At 37.9% G+C, this 15,134-nt stretch overlaps 1 protein-coding gene across 1 annotated transcript in view; it reads right to left on the bottom strand.

Moving 5' to 3' along the window:
- Positions 1-10,120, bottom strand: part of Itga1 (integrin subunit alpha 1) — a 148,835-nt gene extending 138,715 nt beyond the window's left edge. The window contains exon 1 of the mRNA XM_070041152.1: positions 9,575-10,120. Within this exon, the coding sequence (XP_069897253.1) occupies positions 9,575-9,635 (61 nt within the window). The 5' untranslated portion in view covers positions 9,636-10,120. The remainder of the gene's footprint in view (positions 1-9,574) is intronic.
- Between the last annotated feature and the right edge of the window lie 5,014 nt (positions 10,121-15,134).

The raw sequence follows: 15,134 nt of genomic DNA, 5'->3' as shown, positions 1-15,134 counted from the left end.
GAATGACCTTCTATTTGTCTTTCTATGCCTAGAACTGAGCACCAGTAATAAGTAATCTTGGGAAAAGAATCATTTGGGTTCTTCTTTATTTCAGAGTTTTAAGCTTAATGATTAGTGGCTTCTGAAACTTGCAAAATAATATCCTATTGTATAATGTTTCTAAAAATTTAAGAGAGGTTTCTCCAAACCTATTTCAGGGTTTTTTGTTTTTTTTGGGGGGGTCCAGTCGTGGGGCCTGAACTCTGGGCCTGGGCACTGTCCCTCAGCTCTTCAGCTCAAGGCTAATGCTCTACCACTTGAGCCACAGCACCACTTCCGGCTTTTTTCTTTTTCCTTATGTGGTGCTGAGGAATCGAACCCAGGGCCTGGAGCATGCAAGGCAAGCGCTCTACCACTGAGCCACCTTCCCAGCCCTCAGGGTTTTTTGTTTTGTTTTGTTTTTTGTTTTGTTTTGTTTTGTTTTTTGTTGTTGTTGTTTTGTTGGTCGTGGGGCTTGAACTGTGGGCCTGGGCGCTGTCCCTCAGCTCTTCAGCTCAAGGCTAGCGATATACCTCTTGAGCCACAGCGCCACTTCCAGTTCCAGTGTTCTGGTAGTTAATTGGAGATAAGGGTGTCACAGCTTTTCTTGCTCGGGCTGGCTTTGAACCGAGATCCTTACATCTCAGCCTCTGGAGTAGCTAGGATTATAGGCGTGAGCTACCAGTGCCCAGCTCAAACCTATTTCAGTTTTTGAGATATGCATTCTCGAATACAGGAATAGTGATTTTAAATAATTCTTGCAAAGGAAAACTGTTAAAATATTTTGTTAATGTACATGATTTGGAAACTATCTTTACAGAATATATGTATAGCGAGATGTCTAATTGTGAATATCTAAGTGCAGCAGTTTCTTTAGAGAAAATCAACGTGCATATCCTAGACTGCAGATGTCCAGTGAGACTACCACAAGCAGAAGAGCTACGTGAGTGACTGCAAAGATTGTTCGGCTAATATAGGCAAAAGGGAAAAAGGGAAAAGGGGAAAAGGGAAAAGGAATTTTTCTTTTTTCTTTTTAAGGAACTTCTTGTGCTCACTATCTACGTTTCCTTGGAGTGAAAAAACTTACTTGCAATTGTCACAAAATAATACCAAACATACCAATAAATAAACAAAATCCTATCAACAAAAATGTGTGTGTTCCTATTTATGTGTCCTCATTCAGCATAACATCATGTTTTTGTTGAAAATATTATAAGAAATATTTTTAAAGGCTGATCAGTGTCCATGTGTTTTCAGACATCAATACTTGGTAAACTAAAAGTCTAGTTGGTGAGATGATATTAAAGAATTTTTACTTTGTATTATTATTTTGTATTGATAAAGTGCTTTGTTATAATGGTAACTTCTTTATACAACTACTTAAAGATAATAACACACATACATACACATATATATACAAAAATGTTTTGTAATAAAATTATGAAAAAATTTTAACAATTTACATTCTTAGATCAATTAGCTGTTCTAGTCAGATTTAAATATTTGCATTTATGAAAGCAGATCTCATATAACTCACACAAAGAGTATGTTCTACATTCAAGTTGATATTTGAATTATAATGCTTTTTCTATTCATGGTCTTGTTTATAAAGATTCATTGTTTGAATAAAGCAGTAATTATCGTTTGGGGATATAATATGAACTCCTAACAATAGCTAGTGTGTGTATTTTTTATTTCTCTTTGAATCTTAGCTGACATTTAGATTTTCCTTTAAGGTCATAGAAATCATTTGATTGAAATTAGGCCCTTCTGTATACATACAGCCTTAAACACTCATCACTGTGACAGAAAGCTCAGACTTTGCCAGAGTTAGTCATTGATCCTGCACAGTTGGCATGTTCTTGGATTACTGTATTGTCATCATTCTTTTGAGCTGCCTTCTAAAAGGTAGATACTGAGAAAGTTAATGTTTGGGGTCAATAGTGAGGCTGCTGATGCCAAGGGAGCAATTATTCCCCAAGTCAAGAGTACTGGAAGAGTACTGAAAAGAGGAGCATCCTTTATTTCTTCATATATGTTATATATTAGCCTCTTAGAAATCTTTTCTTAAAATCTATAAAGAAATGTGCCATAACATTACCGTGTAGATATACTAGTTTTAAATGTACATTTTCTCACATTTCAATATCCCTGTAACAAGAGTGCATTTAATAACTTAACTCTATATTGAATCGTGGGTGCTGGTCTTTTTTTTTGTTTTTGGTACATGAAGAACATGGTGCACTTCTCATTTTATGGTACCTTTCCTTTAATTACATATAAACATGGATGAGGAGTTATAAATAAAGCGAGTAATCTGAGCTTTTAATTGTTTTCCAGGTTTGTAGCTTATTCATGATTAATTCAAGGGGAAAAAAAAGCTTGCCTCTTCCAAGTGTTAAAGAACAAAATATCATGTTGTGTGTTGTAATATAGAATAAAAGCACTAATGATCCACATATCCCTAGAGAAGTGGGTACAATCTTCTCTGAGGGGTCTTCTGAGAATCACCTTTCCGTGGGGACTTAAGGATCAGTGGCAGTGGGAGTAACTGCTTATATAAAGACCCAGAGGCAACTCACTGTGGAGTTGGCATGATAGAGGGCCCGAGAGAGCTTCCAAACTCTTGAGGACAGGAATATATTCCACTCATTTGCATCTCTTGATATTTTTCTGTACTTTCTTTGAGACCAAATACAATTCTCCAGTCACAGCCTATCCTGAATAGACTATCTATTCGGACTTCAGCACTGTGGCAACAACTCCAAAAGACCTTTCATTTCAGTTTTATAACATGAATTTAAGTATCCCACTTGCATTTCATATGACAGAAGACCATAGAAGAGCAGTAGAGGTAAAGAACAGTATTTGGACCCTAATTTGCAGAAAATATTTTAAACATGAGCTAATATATTAAAATACTTAAAGGAACCTATAAAAATTGAAGAAGTTCTAAATTTCAGTGGGCGGTTTTATGGGCTGCAGGCTTTGGAATAAAAACAGAGGAACATCGACCAGAGGAAGTAAGATCATCAATGATAACCTGTGACTCAAGAGCTCAGGCATCAAAAGAGCTAGATTAATGTATTATTTGGTTTGGTTGATGAAGTGCCTGGTAGAATCAATTCAAAAGAGTAATTATGTGCTCTGGTTCACAGTATCATAAGTTTTTGTCTATCATGGTACAAAGGGAATGGTGGAGCAGAGCAGTTCACTTCAGGGCAGCTAAGAAGCAGATAAATACAAGAATGGGCCAGGTCAAAATTCAGTAGACCCTTGGTATCTATGACTATATTGGCCCAAGGGAACCACTGTTGAAAAACACACAAGAATACGCAAGAGACATAAATGTATCCTGCCTATATCATATGTACAATAGGTCTGAACATCTATAACTTGAAACCACCTGGATTAGACTACATTACTCTTACAAATTATTGTCACCAGGTGCCAGTGGCTCATGCCCATAATCCTGATTATTTAGGAAGCTGAGACTTGTAGGGTCATGTTCAAGGCCAGTCTAATCAAAAAAGTCCATGAAACTCCATCTCCAAAATAACCAGCAAAAAGCACAGCTAGAAGCAAGGCTCAAGTAGTAGAATACCATGATACTAGCCAAGAAAGCAAGCTGAGTGAGTGCAAGGCTCTCAGTTCAAAGCCCAGTACCACCATAAAACAAATAAAAAACAACAGAAAAACCACCTTACTATTGTATACTTTAATAATGCTTACTAAAATCTAGATCTTATTTCATGATCTTCATTTCAAGCACTATGTATGCTTGTTTCATTTTTTAACCCTCATCATGCAGCACAAAATCCTGCCTTTCAGCAAATATAAAATTTTCAACTCATCACTTAGTTAAGCACATCATGTACCATTTTTGGCTTAGTAAGATTACCAGGTCTTTTATCTTGTTTTTAAGGCAACCATTCTCAGAGAGATGCAAGGAAGGGCACAGGAAACATAAGTAAGTGATAATTCAGAACTGACTGAGAGGATCTCCAAATCATCTGAGATTCATAATGAATGTAGGGGGAAGAAACATTTTCATTTTTGAATTTTCTTTTGATTTAAAAGTATCATGTGTTTGTGACCTTAAGTATCACTCCTCCATTATACTGTGAAATATGTGAAATTTATGTAATCACCTAATCTCAATTTAAAAAAAGAAGAAAAGAAAAGTGAGAGAAGGGATGCATTAGGAGACATGGGTGACAATGGTATCAGACACTTTGCATTCATACACTGTTTTGTAGAATGGGGACTTCTTTGCACAACTACTTAAAGATAATAAAAAATTAAAAAATATATCATTCTTAAGCCGGGCTCCAGTGGCTCATGCCTGTAATCTTAGCTACTCAGGAGACTGAGATCTGAGTATCATGGTTCAAAGCCAGCCTGGGCAGGAAAGGTTGTGAGACTTTTATCTCCAATAAACCACTCAGAAAACCAGAAGTGGTGCTACAGCTCACATGGTAGAATGCTAGCCTTGAGCTGAAGAGCTGAGGGACAGTGACCAGGCCCAGAGTTCAAGCCCCATGACTGACAAAAAGAAAATCATTCTTTTTAAAATAACATATAATAAATCCTTCAGGAAGGCAAGGTTACTATTTAGCCTTCAACAAATATCCTGTGACCTACTTCCTACAACCATGCAGGAAGTCGACCCAACTTTCAGTAATTTTGAATTCCTCAGTGGATTAAACCATTCATTAGATCATTTTCCTCTAGAAAACTCTGGCACACACACACAGAAGTATGCTTCATTAATTTCTCGGGCATTTCTTAATTCAATCAGGTGACAATGAAGATTGACAATTAGTATTATAATAACACAGAAGAAAAGCAGGCAAACAAGTTTGCAAGCATATTCCATTGTTATTCTCATTTTCTATCTAGTAAACGAAGAACAGAAAATAAATCCCATTGATTCACTGTTGCTTTTTACAAACATGATGATGACTTACAGCTAAGTTTCACCATCCTCAGCCTTCCCTAACAATACAGCTTGCTCTTGGAGATCATTTCTTGAATGACTTCTTCCCCTTCTTCAGCTTTGTCTCAATGGACTTTATTCCAGATAGGAAATCCTACCTATGAAAAAGTCTTGGAAGGACATTGGGTTTCGAGGTGTATAAGAATGCTTCTACAGAAGATATAATGATAACTTAATAGCAGGCTAAATATAGATTTATATTGTTAATAACCAAAGATATGAATAGATGAAAGTTAGCCAGAAAGAAAAAGGAACAATAAAACAAAGGAGCCAGTGGACAGGTGTAACACCCCATCCGGGTACATTTTGACAAACATCCTGTTTCACCATTTATCTGGGAGTTATGGCTGATCACAGTTGAAGCTACTTCTTGGTACAGTAGCCAACAGTTCCCCAACAGTAATTTCCCTTCTTTGGTGATTAGCCAGAGACCTTTCCATATATAATATCTGCGGTTTCAAAGACACATTAAGTAATCCACTCACTGTTCCTCTGTTTTTGAAATGTTCCTCTATTTCTCTTACCCCAATCCTACCCATAAAAGTGCCTACAACTTAGGGCATTTGACTGGTTAAGCTGCCAGCATTCAATTTCCTTTGAGGGAGCATTATTTCTTTGAATTTGCTTTTACTCACAATAAATCTTGCTGTGCTAGAACTAATTTCATGGAAATCATGGAAATAACAAACCCATGTGCATCATTAATTACAACTTTATCTAAGTCTTTTAGACAATATCTTTGGATTACACTGGAGAGGTATAAATAAGAGGAGACTGCACTGACAGATAGGAATATTCCAGAGCATGAAATTTGAATCAAAAAGCTGAGTTTTTGGTAAATTTATCCTAATACAACTTTGAAAAAATGATATTAGCCCTTATCCTTTTGTTTTTTCATCTCTAAAATATAGATAAAAGTTGCAAACTTTTACACTTCCTTAGCTTACAATGAAATTTTAAGCCAGGTACTGGTGGCTCATGTTTGCAATCTCCTCTAGTCAGTAAGTTGAGATCTGAGGATTGCTGTTTGAATCCAGCCTAGTCAGGAGACTGAGAGACTCATATCAAATTAACCACCAAAAAGCCAAAAGTGGAGCTGTAGCTCAAGTGGTAGAGCACCAGCCTTGAGGGAAAATGCTGAAGGACAATACCTAGACACTGAGTTCAAGCTCTAGTACTGGTTCAAATAAACAAGCAAAAACAAATAAACAAATAAATATTGTGTACATTAAGTTCCTTGCATGTAATAAGTTACAGCATTAGGCTGTGTCAATGTCTCTTCTGTCTGGACCTTCGTGCTCTGGAAGGCTAATCCTACTATATGACTATTGTTGATGGGAGTTTTGGCCAAGGTATTACAGTAGAGGGAAAGGGGGGTATTGATTTTTCCTCTCCTTCCTTAGTCACTAACTGCATTCTTCTACATGTGATCAGTATACTGCTCTGTCCAGTCCAAACTGCGTCCCCCTACATAGCTCGTATTTACAGTTAAGCTCTTCAGGCTTAGGAGTAATCATGGCTTTTTTCCCCCCGCTGTGGCTTTACCTAGGTGCTAATTTTACCCTTTCTTGTTTCCCTTAAGGCCACCATGAATTCTGTCTTTAAGAAACTTGTGTTAGTTAGATCTTTTGTATGTGCCACTAGTTTATGCTGGACTTGGACTTCCATAAAATAACAATGAAGACTTTATTTGGAGAGGGGAGGGGGGATCTTCCTTGACAAATTGATAGATGGTGTAACAAGCTAATGCAAGAAGTTTTAAATGCAGTGGGAAACTTATTGGGGCAGTGTTCATTTGTTACTCTGATCTAAGTGCCACTTTGAAGGCTGGATTTTATTTAGATGGCAGGGGGTAGTGGAAAGGAAGGGTGGAGTTCTCTTCTACATGCATAAAATAACAAGATCATATGCACAATGTCAAGACGAACAGACGAATTGCAAAAAGAAGTCAAACAATGTGGATGTATATAAAGAGGATTTTGTCTTTGAGAAAGTTTTCATATCAGTAGGCGCCCACAGATGTCTTTACTATGTTGCCTGAAAACTGTCAGCATGTTACCTTAGATGGCAAAAGGGACTTGGCAGTTATGCTTAAATTAAGGTTGTTGAAGAAAGTGCAGCCCAGTGAGAATGGAGAGATCTTGAGGGAGGCACTAGTGTCAGAGATAGAGAAGGGGATATAACGATGAACCAGTGCCAGCAGGAAAGAGTTGAAGACATTACCTAAATGGCTTTGAAGATGAAGAAAGAGAACATGAGTCAAAGAATGCAAGAGTCTCTCCATTCCCTCCTAGAGCCTCCAGGAGAAATGTCTCCACAGCTCCTTGATTTTAGCCCAGTGAGATTTAGGACTATAGAACTGGAAACTAGCAAGTCTATGTTGATCTAAATCAGTGAACATATGATATTCTATAAGTCTACCCAGAGGAAACTGAGACAAGAATAGTAAAGTAGATTAAGTGAGTAGTAAATTGAGAACTGGATTTTATCTGAGAGGCAGCAAAAAAACAGCCAAATACTTTTGACTTAAAACTCAGTTTCAAAGCCAAGTATTCATAATCCCAACTCCTCAGGAGTCTGATCCCTGAGGATCACAGTTTGAAGCCAGCCTAGGCAGAGAAGTCTGAAAGACTCTATCTCCAATGAACCAAATTAGCCAAAAAGCTAGACTGGAGGTATAACTCAAGTGGTAGAACACCAAGAGAAAAGAGAAGTAGAGCTCAAGGCCTCACGTTAAAGCCCAATACTGACAGGGAAAGAACAAAACAAAAACAAAAAACAATAACAACAAACAAACAAACAACCCCCCTCAGATTCAATGCAGGAGTGACAGGAGAGAGTGAATTAAAGGTTGGATTCAGAGTGGAAATAAGTTCTTAGAGCAATAGCAAGCATGGATGGATATGTTGATGAGACTCTAGATTAAGAGACTCTAGATGAGACTGTGGATTCTATGACTTGATAAGCGATTTCTAAAGAGGAGCAACTGATCAAGAAGAGCTCACTGAAATGTCAACATTGAATTATATGTATATTCATATTGTAAGTAAACATTATTGCTTGGAAATATCTGTGGCTTGTTTTTATTTCCCATATTACATTAATGTGTACATGAAATTGTGACTTGTTCCTCTTTCTTCCCTCTTTTTTATTTTTTGATTTATTATGTCATTCTTTTCTTTTTAGAGGTTATGAAAACCTCAAAGAACCTTTTTTTTTTTTTACTATAAACAGTGCTTGTTTGGTAAAATTTAAAAAAATGAGTCATTAGTAAACTATTTAGATTTTGCAAAACAACAAAAACAACAATTTGGGTTGGAAAGGAATCCCAGGTCAAGTATGCATAAAAGCCAGTGGCAGTCCCTGGTCAATTAAGCCACTCTGTTCTTCTGAAGTCACCAATGGTTAGACTGCACACTTCCTGAGAAGTGGAGGATGTTTGCATGACAAACCAGTGGCTCATTATTAACTCTCTTAATACCACCTAGCTATATGGAAACAAAACAAAACAGTTCTGCTCGTTAATAACACATTTTTAGGCAATCTTCATAAAAACTAGCAATGCTTGGCTACCCAAAGCAGGGCTTAACTGGTGGTTTCTCCCAATTTTTATAGTAAAATGCAAAAATAACTAGTACTACTAGTACTAAGCGTGCCAACAGTAAAAACACAAAATAATTGAACAACAACAATATATTAAATCCAACCACCAATGAAGATTGGCCTTTTGTCTGCACTTACATGCTTGACCACTTTCTCTCACTAGTCTCTTTCCCTCTTCAACCATGTGCAACATTAAAGGCATAGATAGCAAATGCTCTATTTAACTTTCTTCTAAATTGGACACAACTTTGTATTTCTACCGTGGTTTTTACAATCCCATTCATAAAAAATACATATTTATACCCAACAATAGTAGATTTTGTAATTTAAAGAACAGTTTTTTACTAAATATTCACCGAGTCCAGACTCACTATTCCTTTCTCTAAGTCAAAATGTTCTTCCTTTTGGCTTTCTGACCCTGAAACAGCATGTTGAGACAACAAAGAGATTTGCACCCCTCTCCTCTTCCCTTGTCTGTAACAGGAAAAGGGAAATTCTAAACACTAGGCAGCAAGAAAATACGTCTTCCACGCCTGAACAACCTGAAGACAGGAACTCAGCATATCAACCAGACGCCCTCTAGCCACCCCTAGCCACCCCAAAGGGACAGAGCCATTCAGCAGATTCCTAAAATACAGTGTATCCTGTCAAGTCAACTCTAGTTAGAAAGTTTTCAGTGCCGCCCTCCTGTTTTACTAGTGGGCGCGAAGGGGTTGAAGCAACCCCAGAAGTAACTGATCTCAGTACTGAACGGTCTCAACTTCCTTCCAGGCTCTCTGGCCAGTCTACCTGGGGTGGCCAGTGTGGATGGGCGCCCCTGCTCCCCTTCTCCTCTCTGGCCCACCGCGCGGTGTACCTTCCCCCTGTCTCCCAAGCCCCGAGCCGCACCCCCCCACCTCCCACCCCCCCCCCCCCCAGCTCAGGAGATGCTCAGAGAGCAGCAGAAGTGCTCACCCGTGAGGAGCCAGCAGCAGGCGACAGCGACCCCTGGGCTGGCGAGGCGCGCGGGGGCCATGGCTGGAGCGTGGGGTCCCGGACGCGCTGGGTCCGCGGGCGGGACGGGACGGGACGGGACGGGCCGGGCCGGGAGCTGGTAGCACCCACGCCGACGCTGTGTGCTCTAGGCCACTTGGATTGCCTCTGCCGGTCCTGGTCCTGGTCCCCAGCCAGCTGCAGCCCCAGGCGACACAGAGGAGCGATTCCCTGGGTTTCAGTAGAACGCTGCTAGGTTTTCACATCCCAGACGGATTGCCACATCGCCCGCCCCTTCGCGCTCTTGGTCTGAAACTGGCAGCCTCCCAGGCTCTGTCCGAGACATGGACAAATAAAGCCAACTTCGCGGGTCCGTGTTTAGGCTAAAGTCCATGGGCTGCAAAGCAAACCTTAAAGGGACATCTGCCCTTCATTGAGAGGGTAATCTCGCTCTCCGGGGCAAATCCCCTAGGTGCTAGGCAGGCAGGCAGGAGCTGGCCCTTCACTGGGTGTCGCCAGCCCCGTGGCTCCGCCTTCGCACCCCTTCTCCTAGATCTGGGTGGGAAGGACACATTGAAACAAAACAAAACAACACAAAACACCCAACCAACCAAGCAACGACAAAAAAAACCACAAGTGATGCTCACAAGACACTATGTTAGAAATGAACTTTACAACTTGGGTGGGGAGGGAGTGGGGGGGGAGGAAGTGGGAGAAAACGGGGGAGGGAGTGACAATGTTCGACAAGAACTGAACTCATTCCTTACTTGTGTTACTGTAACCCCTCTGCACACCACCTTTACAATTAAACAAACAAAAACTGCTGGAGTACTTTAGCTCTTAAAGGGAGGCTGCTTTACCAAGGTCAAGCTGCCCTGCCGGGGGCCGAGGGAGAAAGATCAGAGATGGAAATGACTTGAGACCATCCCTTCCTTGGCAGGTGGACACTTGAACTTCTCCTTGAAGTCTTCCTGTCCTGACAGGAGGAGGGAGTGGGAGGGAAAGTCCTCACGATACCACTATCCCGTTTATGAAGAGCTTACTACTTTTTTATTTTATGTTACTTTATTTCTTCTTTAAGGTTTCTGGTTAAGGATGGTTACTGATAGGATTTTCTTTGGGAAGACTAAGGGGGAGAAGAGAAACAAACTTTGGAGGGCGAAGAAAAGGAGGGAGAAAAAGGGAAGAGGAAGGAGGGAAGGAGCGAGGGAGGAAAGCAGTTCCCTTAGAAATGGAATGTGTGTGGGCTATTTTGTTTAAGCTCAATTGGGATGTTTGTACACTGGGAAGTGAATCTTAGAAGAGCCCAGGGTACTGTTTTATTTTATTTTATTTTTCTTGCTGCAGACTTTTATGAGTAAGTCGGTTTGTAAGTCCTGTTCACAGTACTACTCTCTGGGAGGGTCCAGGTGCAGAGCCCAGAGCTCTCAGGACTTACTTAGGAGTTTGCTTCCCTTAATTACCAACCCCTTCAATCCAGTCTCTTTCATACATTGGCTTCCACAATTATTTGCTATTTTTAAAGCTGTTGATGCCTTAGTGGCACAGCCAGAGAATTTCACAAAAGAGAAAAAAGGGATGGATGAGTGAGTCTGGGTGCAACTGAGTTCCCTCCCTTCAGTTCAGCAAGTAACTGAGTATCTCTCTCTAACAAAAGCAGGACTAAGCAGGGCAAGAGTGCCACCCAAAGGAGGCCTCACTGCCCAGAACTGAAGAAAGGGAGAGAGAAACCCAAGGGTGGCGGAATAGATTGCTGAACAGAGGAGTGCACAACTGAAAGATGGGGAAGAAACATGAAAGTTTAATGAAGGCCAAAAAAAAATAGGGTGAACAAGCCGAGGATGGTAGATAATGCCTATAAACCCAGTATTTTGGAGGTTGAGGTGGGAAACTTGTCTGGGCTACAGTGAAACTATAGCCAAAACAATAAATAAATAAATAAATAAATAAATAAATAAATAAATAAATAAATAAATAAATAAATAAATAAACATATAACATGCAGAACTGAAAAAGTTCAAAGCTATCTTCCATAGTACCCTTACCCATAGCAAGTAATTATTTTTCTAAATTACATGCTTGGACTGATTTATTACTCAGTAATTTTATTAAAATCTTGTTTTCCCCCATTTTTAGCTTTCATAATGTGTTCTTTTAGCTAAAGCTTTGAAATTACCCCCAAAGAAACAAGCAAACAAACAACCTCCCCCCACAAAAAAACCGCATAAAACTCTCGAAAAACAATCTTGTGTTGTATCACAGATCAGTCTCTTTAAAAAATACTTGGGTTCTCTTACTTGATTTATTTTTTTTCATATTTTCTAATGAGACTTTCCTGTGTATATCATCTCTCTCCATATATAATCTAAGTATATCTTCTGCTTCCCAATATGATCCAGGGTATCTTGACAATAATAATTGTTGTATTCAACAATGTGTGGGCATTTAAAATCACAGCATAAAATTTCCTGACAATATCTTATAAAGTCACTTTTCAAACAATTTAGTACTATTCATCTATATATGTATTTATGCACAGATTTGCATATGTGTGGCATTCCAATTTAGTAGTATGCATTTCACTAAAAGAAAAAATAAATTATGAAATTATGAAATGTCATTGAAATACTGTAAACAAAATATAATTATGACTAAGGCTATAATTATTGATAACTTTTCTTTTCTTTATGGGGGCTATTATATTTCAATTTAAATATTTGCATCTCCATTCAAGTGATCAAAACTATTTCTATCAGTAAATTGTTTTAATTGTCATGTGTGTTATAAATCTGATGGCAATATTCATTGTCTTTCATGTCAAACCAGTTCAAATGTAAGATTGAAAAATAGCTATTACTAGAGAATTAATTTTAGAATAGGTGCTCATTTTCAGAATTGCAATATACCTAAATACGGATCCATGTCATGCAAGTTAGTTTTCCTTGTATTACTCTGACTGTTAGGAAGACATCATTGAGTAAACAGAGCTATAGTAAAGACAAAAACTCCCTTAGTATCACAATTTGATAATTACTGTATAATTACTGTTTCTGGGTGGGAAAGGCAAACTAAAACAACAACAACAAGTAGTGATACTCACAAGATATTATATTGGAAATGAACTTTACAATCTGGGGGTAAAATAACTAAAATTCTGGAATTATATATAATTCCGAACTCAGGTTCTAGAACCACAATGTGGAAGCTATGGTATGCGTAAAACAATCCAGCTTCTTTAGTACTCAGATTTCTCAAGTTTAAAATGGGGGTGTAAGGGTGAAAATTGTGTTCTTATCTAAAGATCACTGTGAAGACTGAGTAGATCAGATTACAGTCATTGAGCATAATACCCAAGTTGAAGTTAGTGGTCTATAGGGACAAGGTATTCTTCTATTCTAGAAAAATTGCTATTTGCTAGTAGACACATCAGCCTTGTGTGTAATGGTCATGTAGGAACTATTGTAATTTGAAGGTCATTATAAGAGGAATTTTAATTTAAAAACATCCAAATCAACTCTTATTATTATGTTTAGAGTGCTCACCTTTGGAATGTATATTTCAGAGGACAACATTATGTTGAAGTAATACGTATATACAGACATCAGAACCTAGTATAACATAAATTTACTGTTAATGTGAATTTACTCTTCAAATTAATCAGCTATCAAAGGGACTTGTTAAAACAAAAGTGAGTCAGAAGTGAGTCTAGAAATTTGCTCTTGGTATATTTTACTCTTTTTTGGCTTGGATAATGAATCTTAAAACCACAGAAAGAAAGTACTTACACCTAGAAGATGGCACCAATTTTTATTCAATAGTAAATTAAAAATTGTTTCAAATTGAAAAACCAGTCTTTTACATAAAAATTCAGAAAATGATAGTTTTTGTTTAAAGTTCAGCATGAAATTTCAAATAAATTTTAAGGTAGTAACAGAGTGCCAGCTCCAGCTTGCTCTTCAACTACGATGAAGACTTTCAATATGCAGAATTGTCTACAACTGCTGCTGTTTGTACAGAGATTTCATAAAGTTAAAAAAAGTTTTAAATTTTAATCTGTAAATCCTCAGGGAAGTATACGCCATAATAGATATGTTTACTTGTAGGGTTAATCAAGATGGGTAACCCAAACGATTGACCTAGTTAATTTAGTTTCTTCTATATGGTGGATACCAGACTATGATCTTCAGTGACAAAAATGGGTAGAACTGTTGTTATTTTACTGAAAAATCTGCTGTCCATTACTTTCTTTCACTGGTAACTGGAAACAGAAAATAAGTAGCTTTGTCCTCAATTCTAACACTGGCGTGTTTCATTTTAAGCCAATTAAATCAAGCAGTCTAAATGAGTTTTTGCTGTTATACCTTAAAACCTCATGAACAAAATAAAGTCACAAATGTTGTGGGCTTGAAGTTCACCACTAGCCAACCATTTGTTTTCTGTTATTGCATAATGTTCTTATGTGCGTGTTTTTTCACTTAAAATATTAAATAGGTGTTCCTCCCGCCCTATTTCCTGAACAAATCTGTGCCAGAAACCTCGTCCAAAGACATTTGGGCAACTGGTACTGAAAAAGAAAAAAAAAAACCCATTTGATTTCAGAGGCCTGGTGAGGTTTGGATCTTAACATTGCAGGAAACTTCCTTTGGCTTATTGGCAGACTTCAGTATGAGTGACACATCAGGGCTGCAGTGAGGAGGCAGTGCTAGGGTGGTACTCTGGCAGGAATATTCCATTCGTGGCACTTTCTGACTCAGAATAACAACCACTGATGAGCAGAAGTACTTCTGCTGCATGGCAGGTCTCGTAATATAAAATATGAGTTTATGCGGTCTTATTGCATTATATGTTCAAGTAATTCTAATTGTTAGAGAAGGATGATTTTGTTATTTTCCCTCAACCAATTTCTAAAATAGTTAAATAAATAAATAAATAATGTAACTTGGCTCTAAAATCCCAAGGTTGCAACAAATAATTCATTAGGAAATGAATCCAAGAGGGTATGCATTTCTTGTATCAAGATTAAGTCACTAAACACATATGTAATCAAATACTCTTTGTCTTTAACAAAAAAAATATTATAGGAAAAACAGTCTTATTTGGCTCAGAAGTAACTTTCATAGTCTAAATCTGAATCAAGGTAATCACTCATTTTTATATTTTGGCATCTATTACTTGTGAAGTGACCAGATTTGATATTACTATTGTTGTAGAAAAAAATGAAATATAGTCATGAAGCACTTTGTGAGCTATTCCAAGGAGTACTAATATGATGCTTTAAAAAATTATGATTATTTTCAATAAAAAAGCTGGGAAAGTGTACATTTGTCTTCAGCAAGATAACACCAATAATCAAAAAGATTAATCTTTGGTGAATCTTTTAAAAATTAAAAAGGTAAATATAAAGCCACTCAACATGGTGTCTAAAGAAGTTTTGATACTCTAATTGGACAACATATAATAAACATTAAATATTATTAAAGTTATGTAGCCAGTATTGACCTTTAGAGTTTTGGGGGCATTTGTTTTGTGAGAAGTAGAATGC

The sequence above is a fragment of the Dipodomys merriami genome, unplaced genomic scaffold (genome assembly GCF_024711535.1).
Source record: "Dipodomys merriami isolate MVZ:Mamm:240054 unplaced genomic scaffold, mDipMer1.0.p SCAF_30, whole genome shotgun sequence".
Classification (NCBI taxonomy): Eukaryota; Metazoa; Chordata; class Mammalia; order Rodentia; family Heteromyidae; genus Dipodomys; species Dipodomys merriami.
This window is presented reverse-complemented; position numbering and strand designations above follow the sequence as displayed.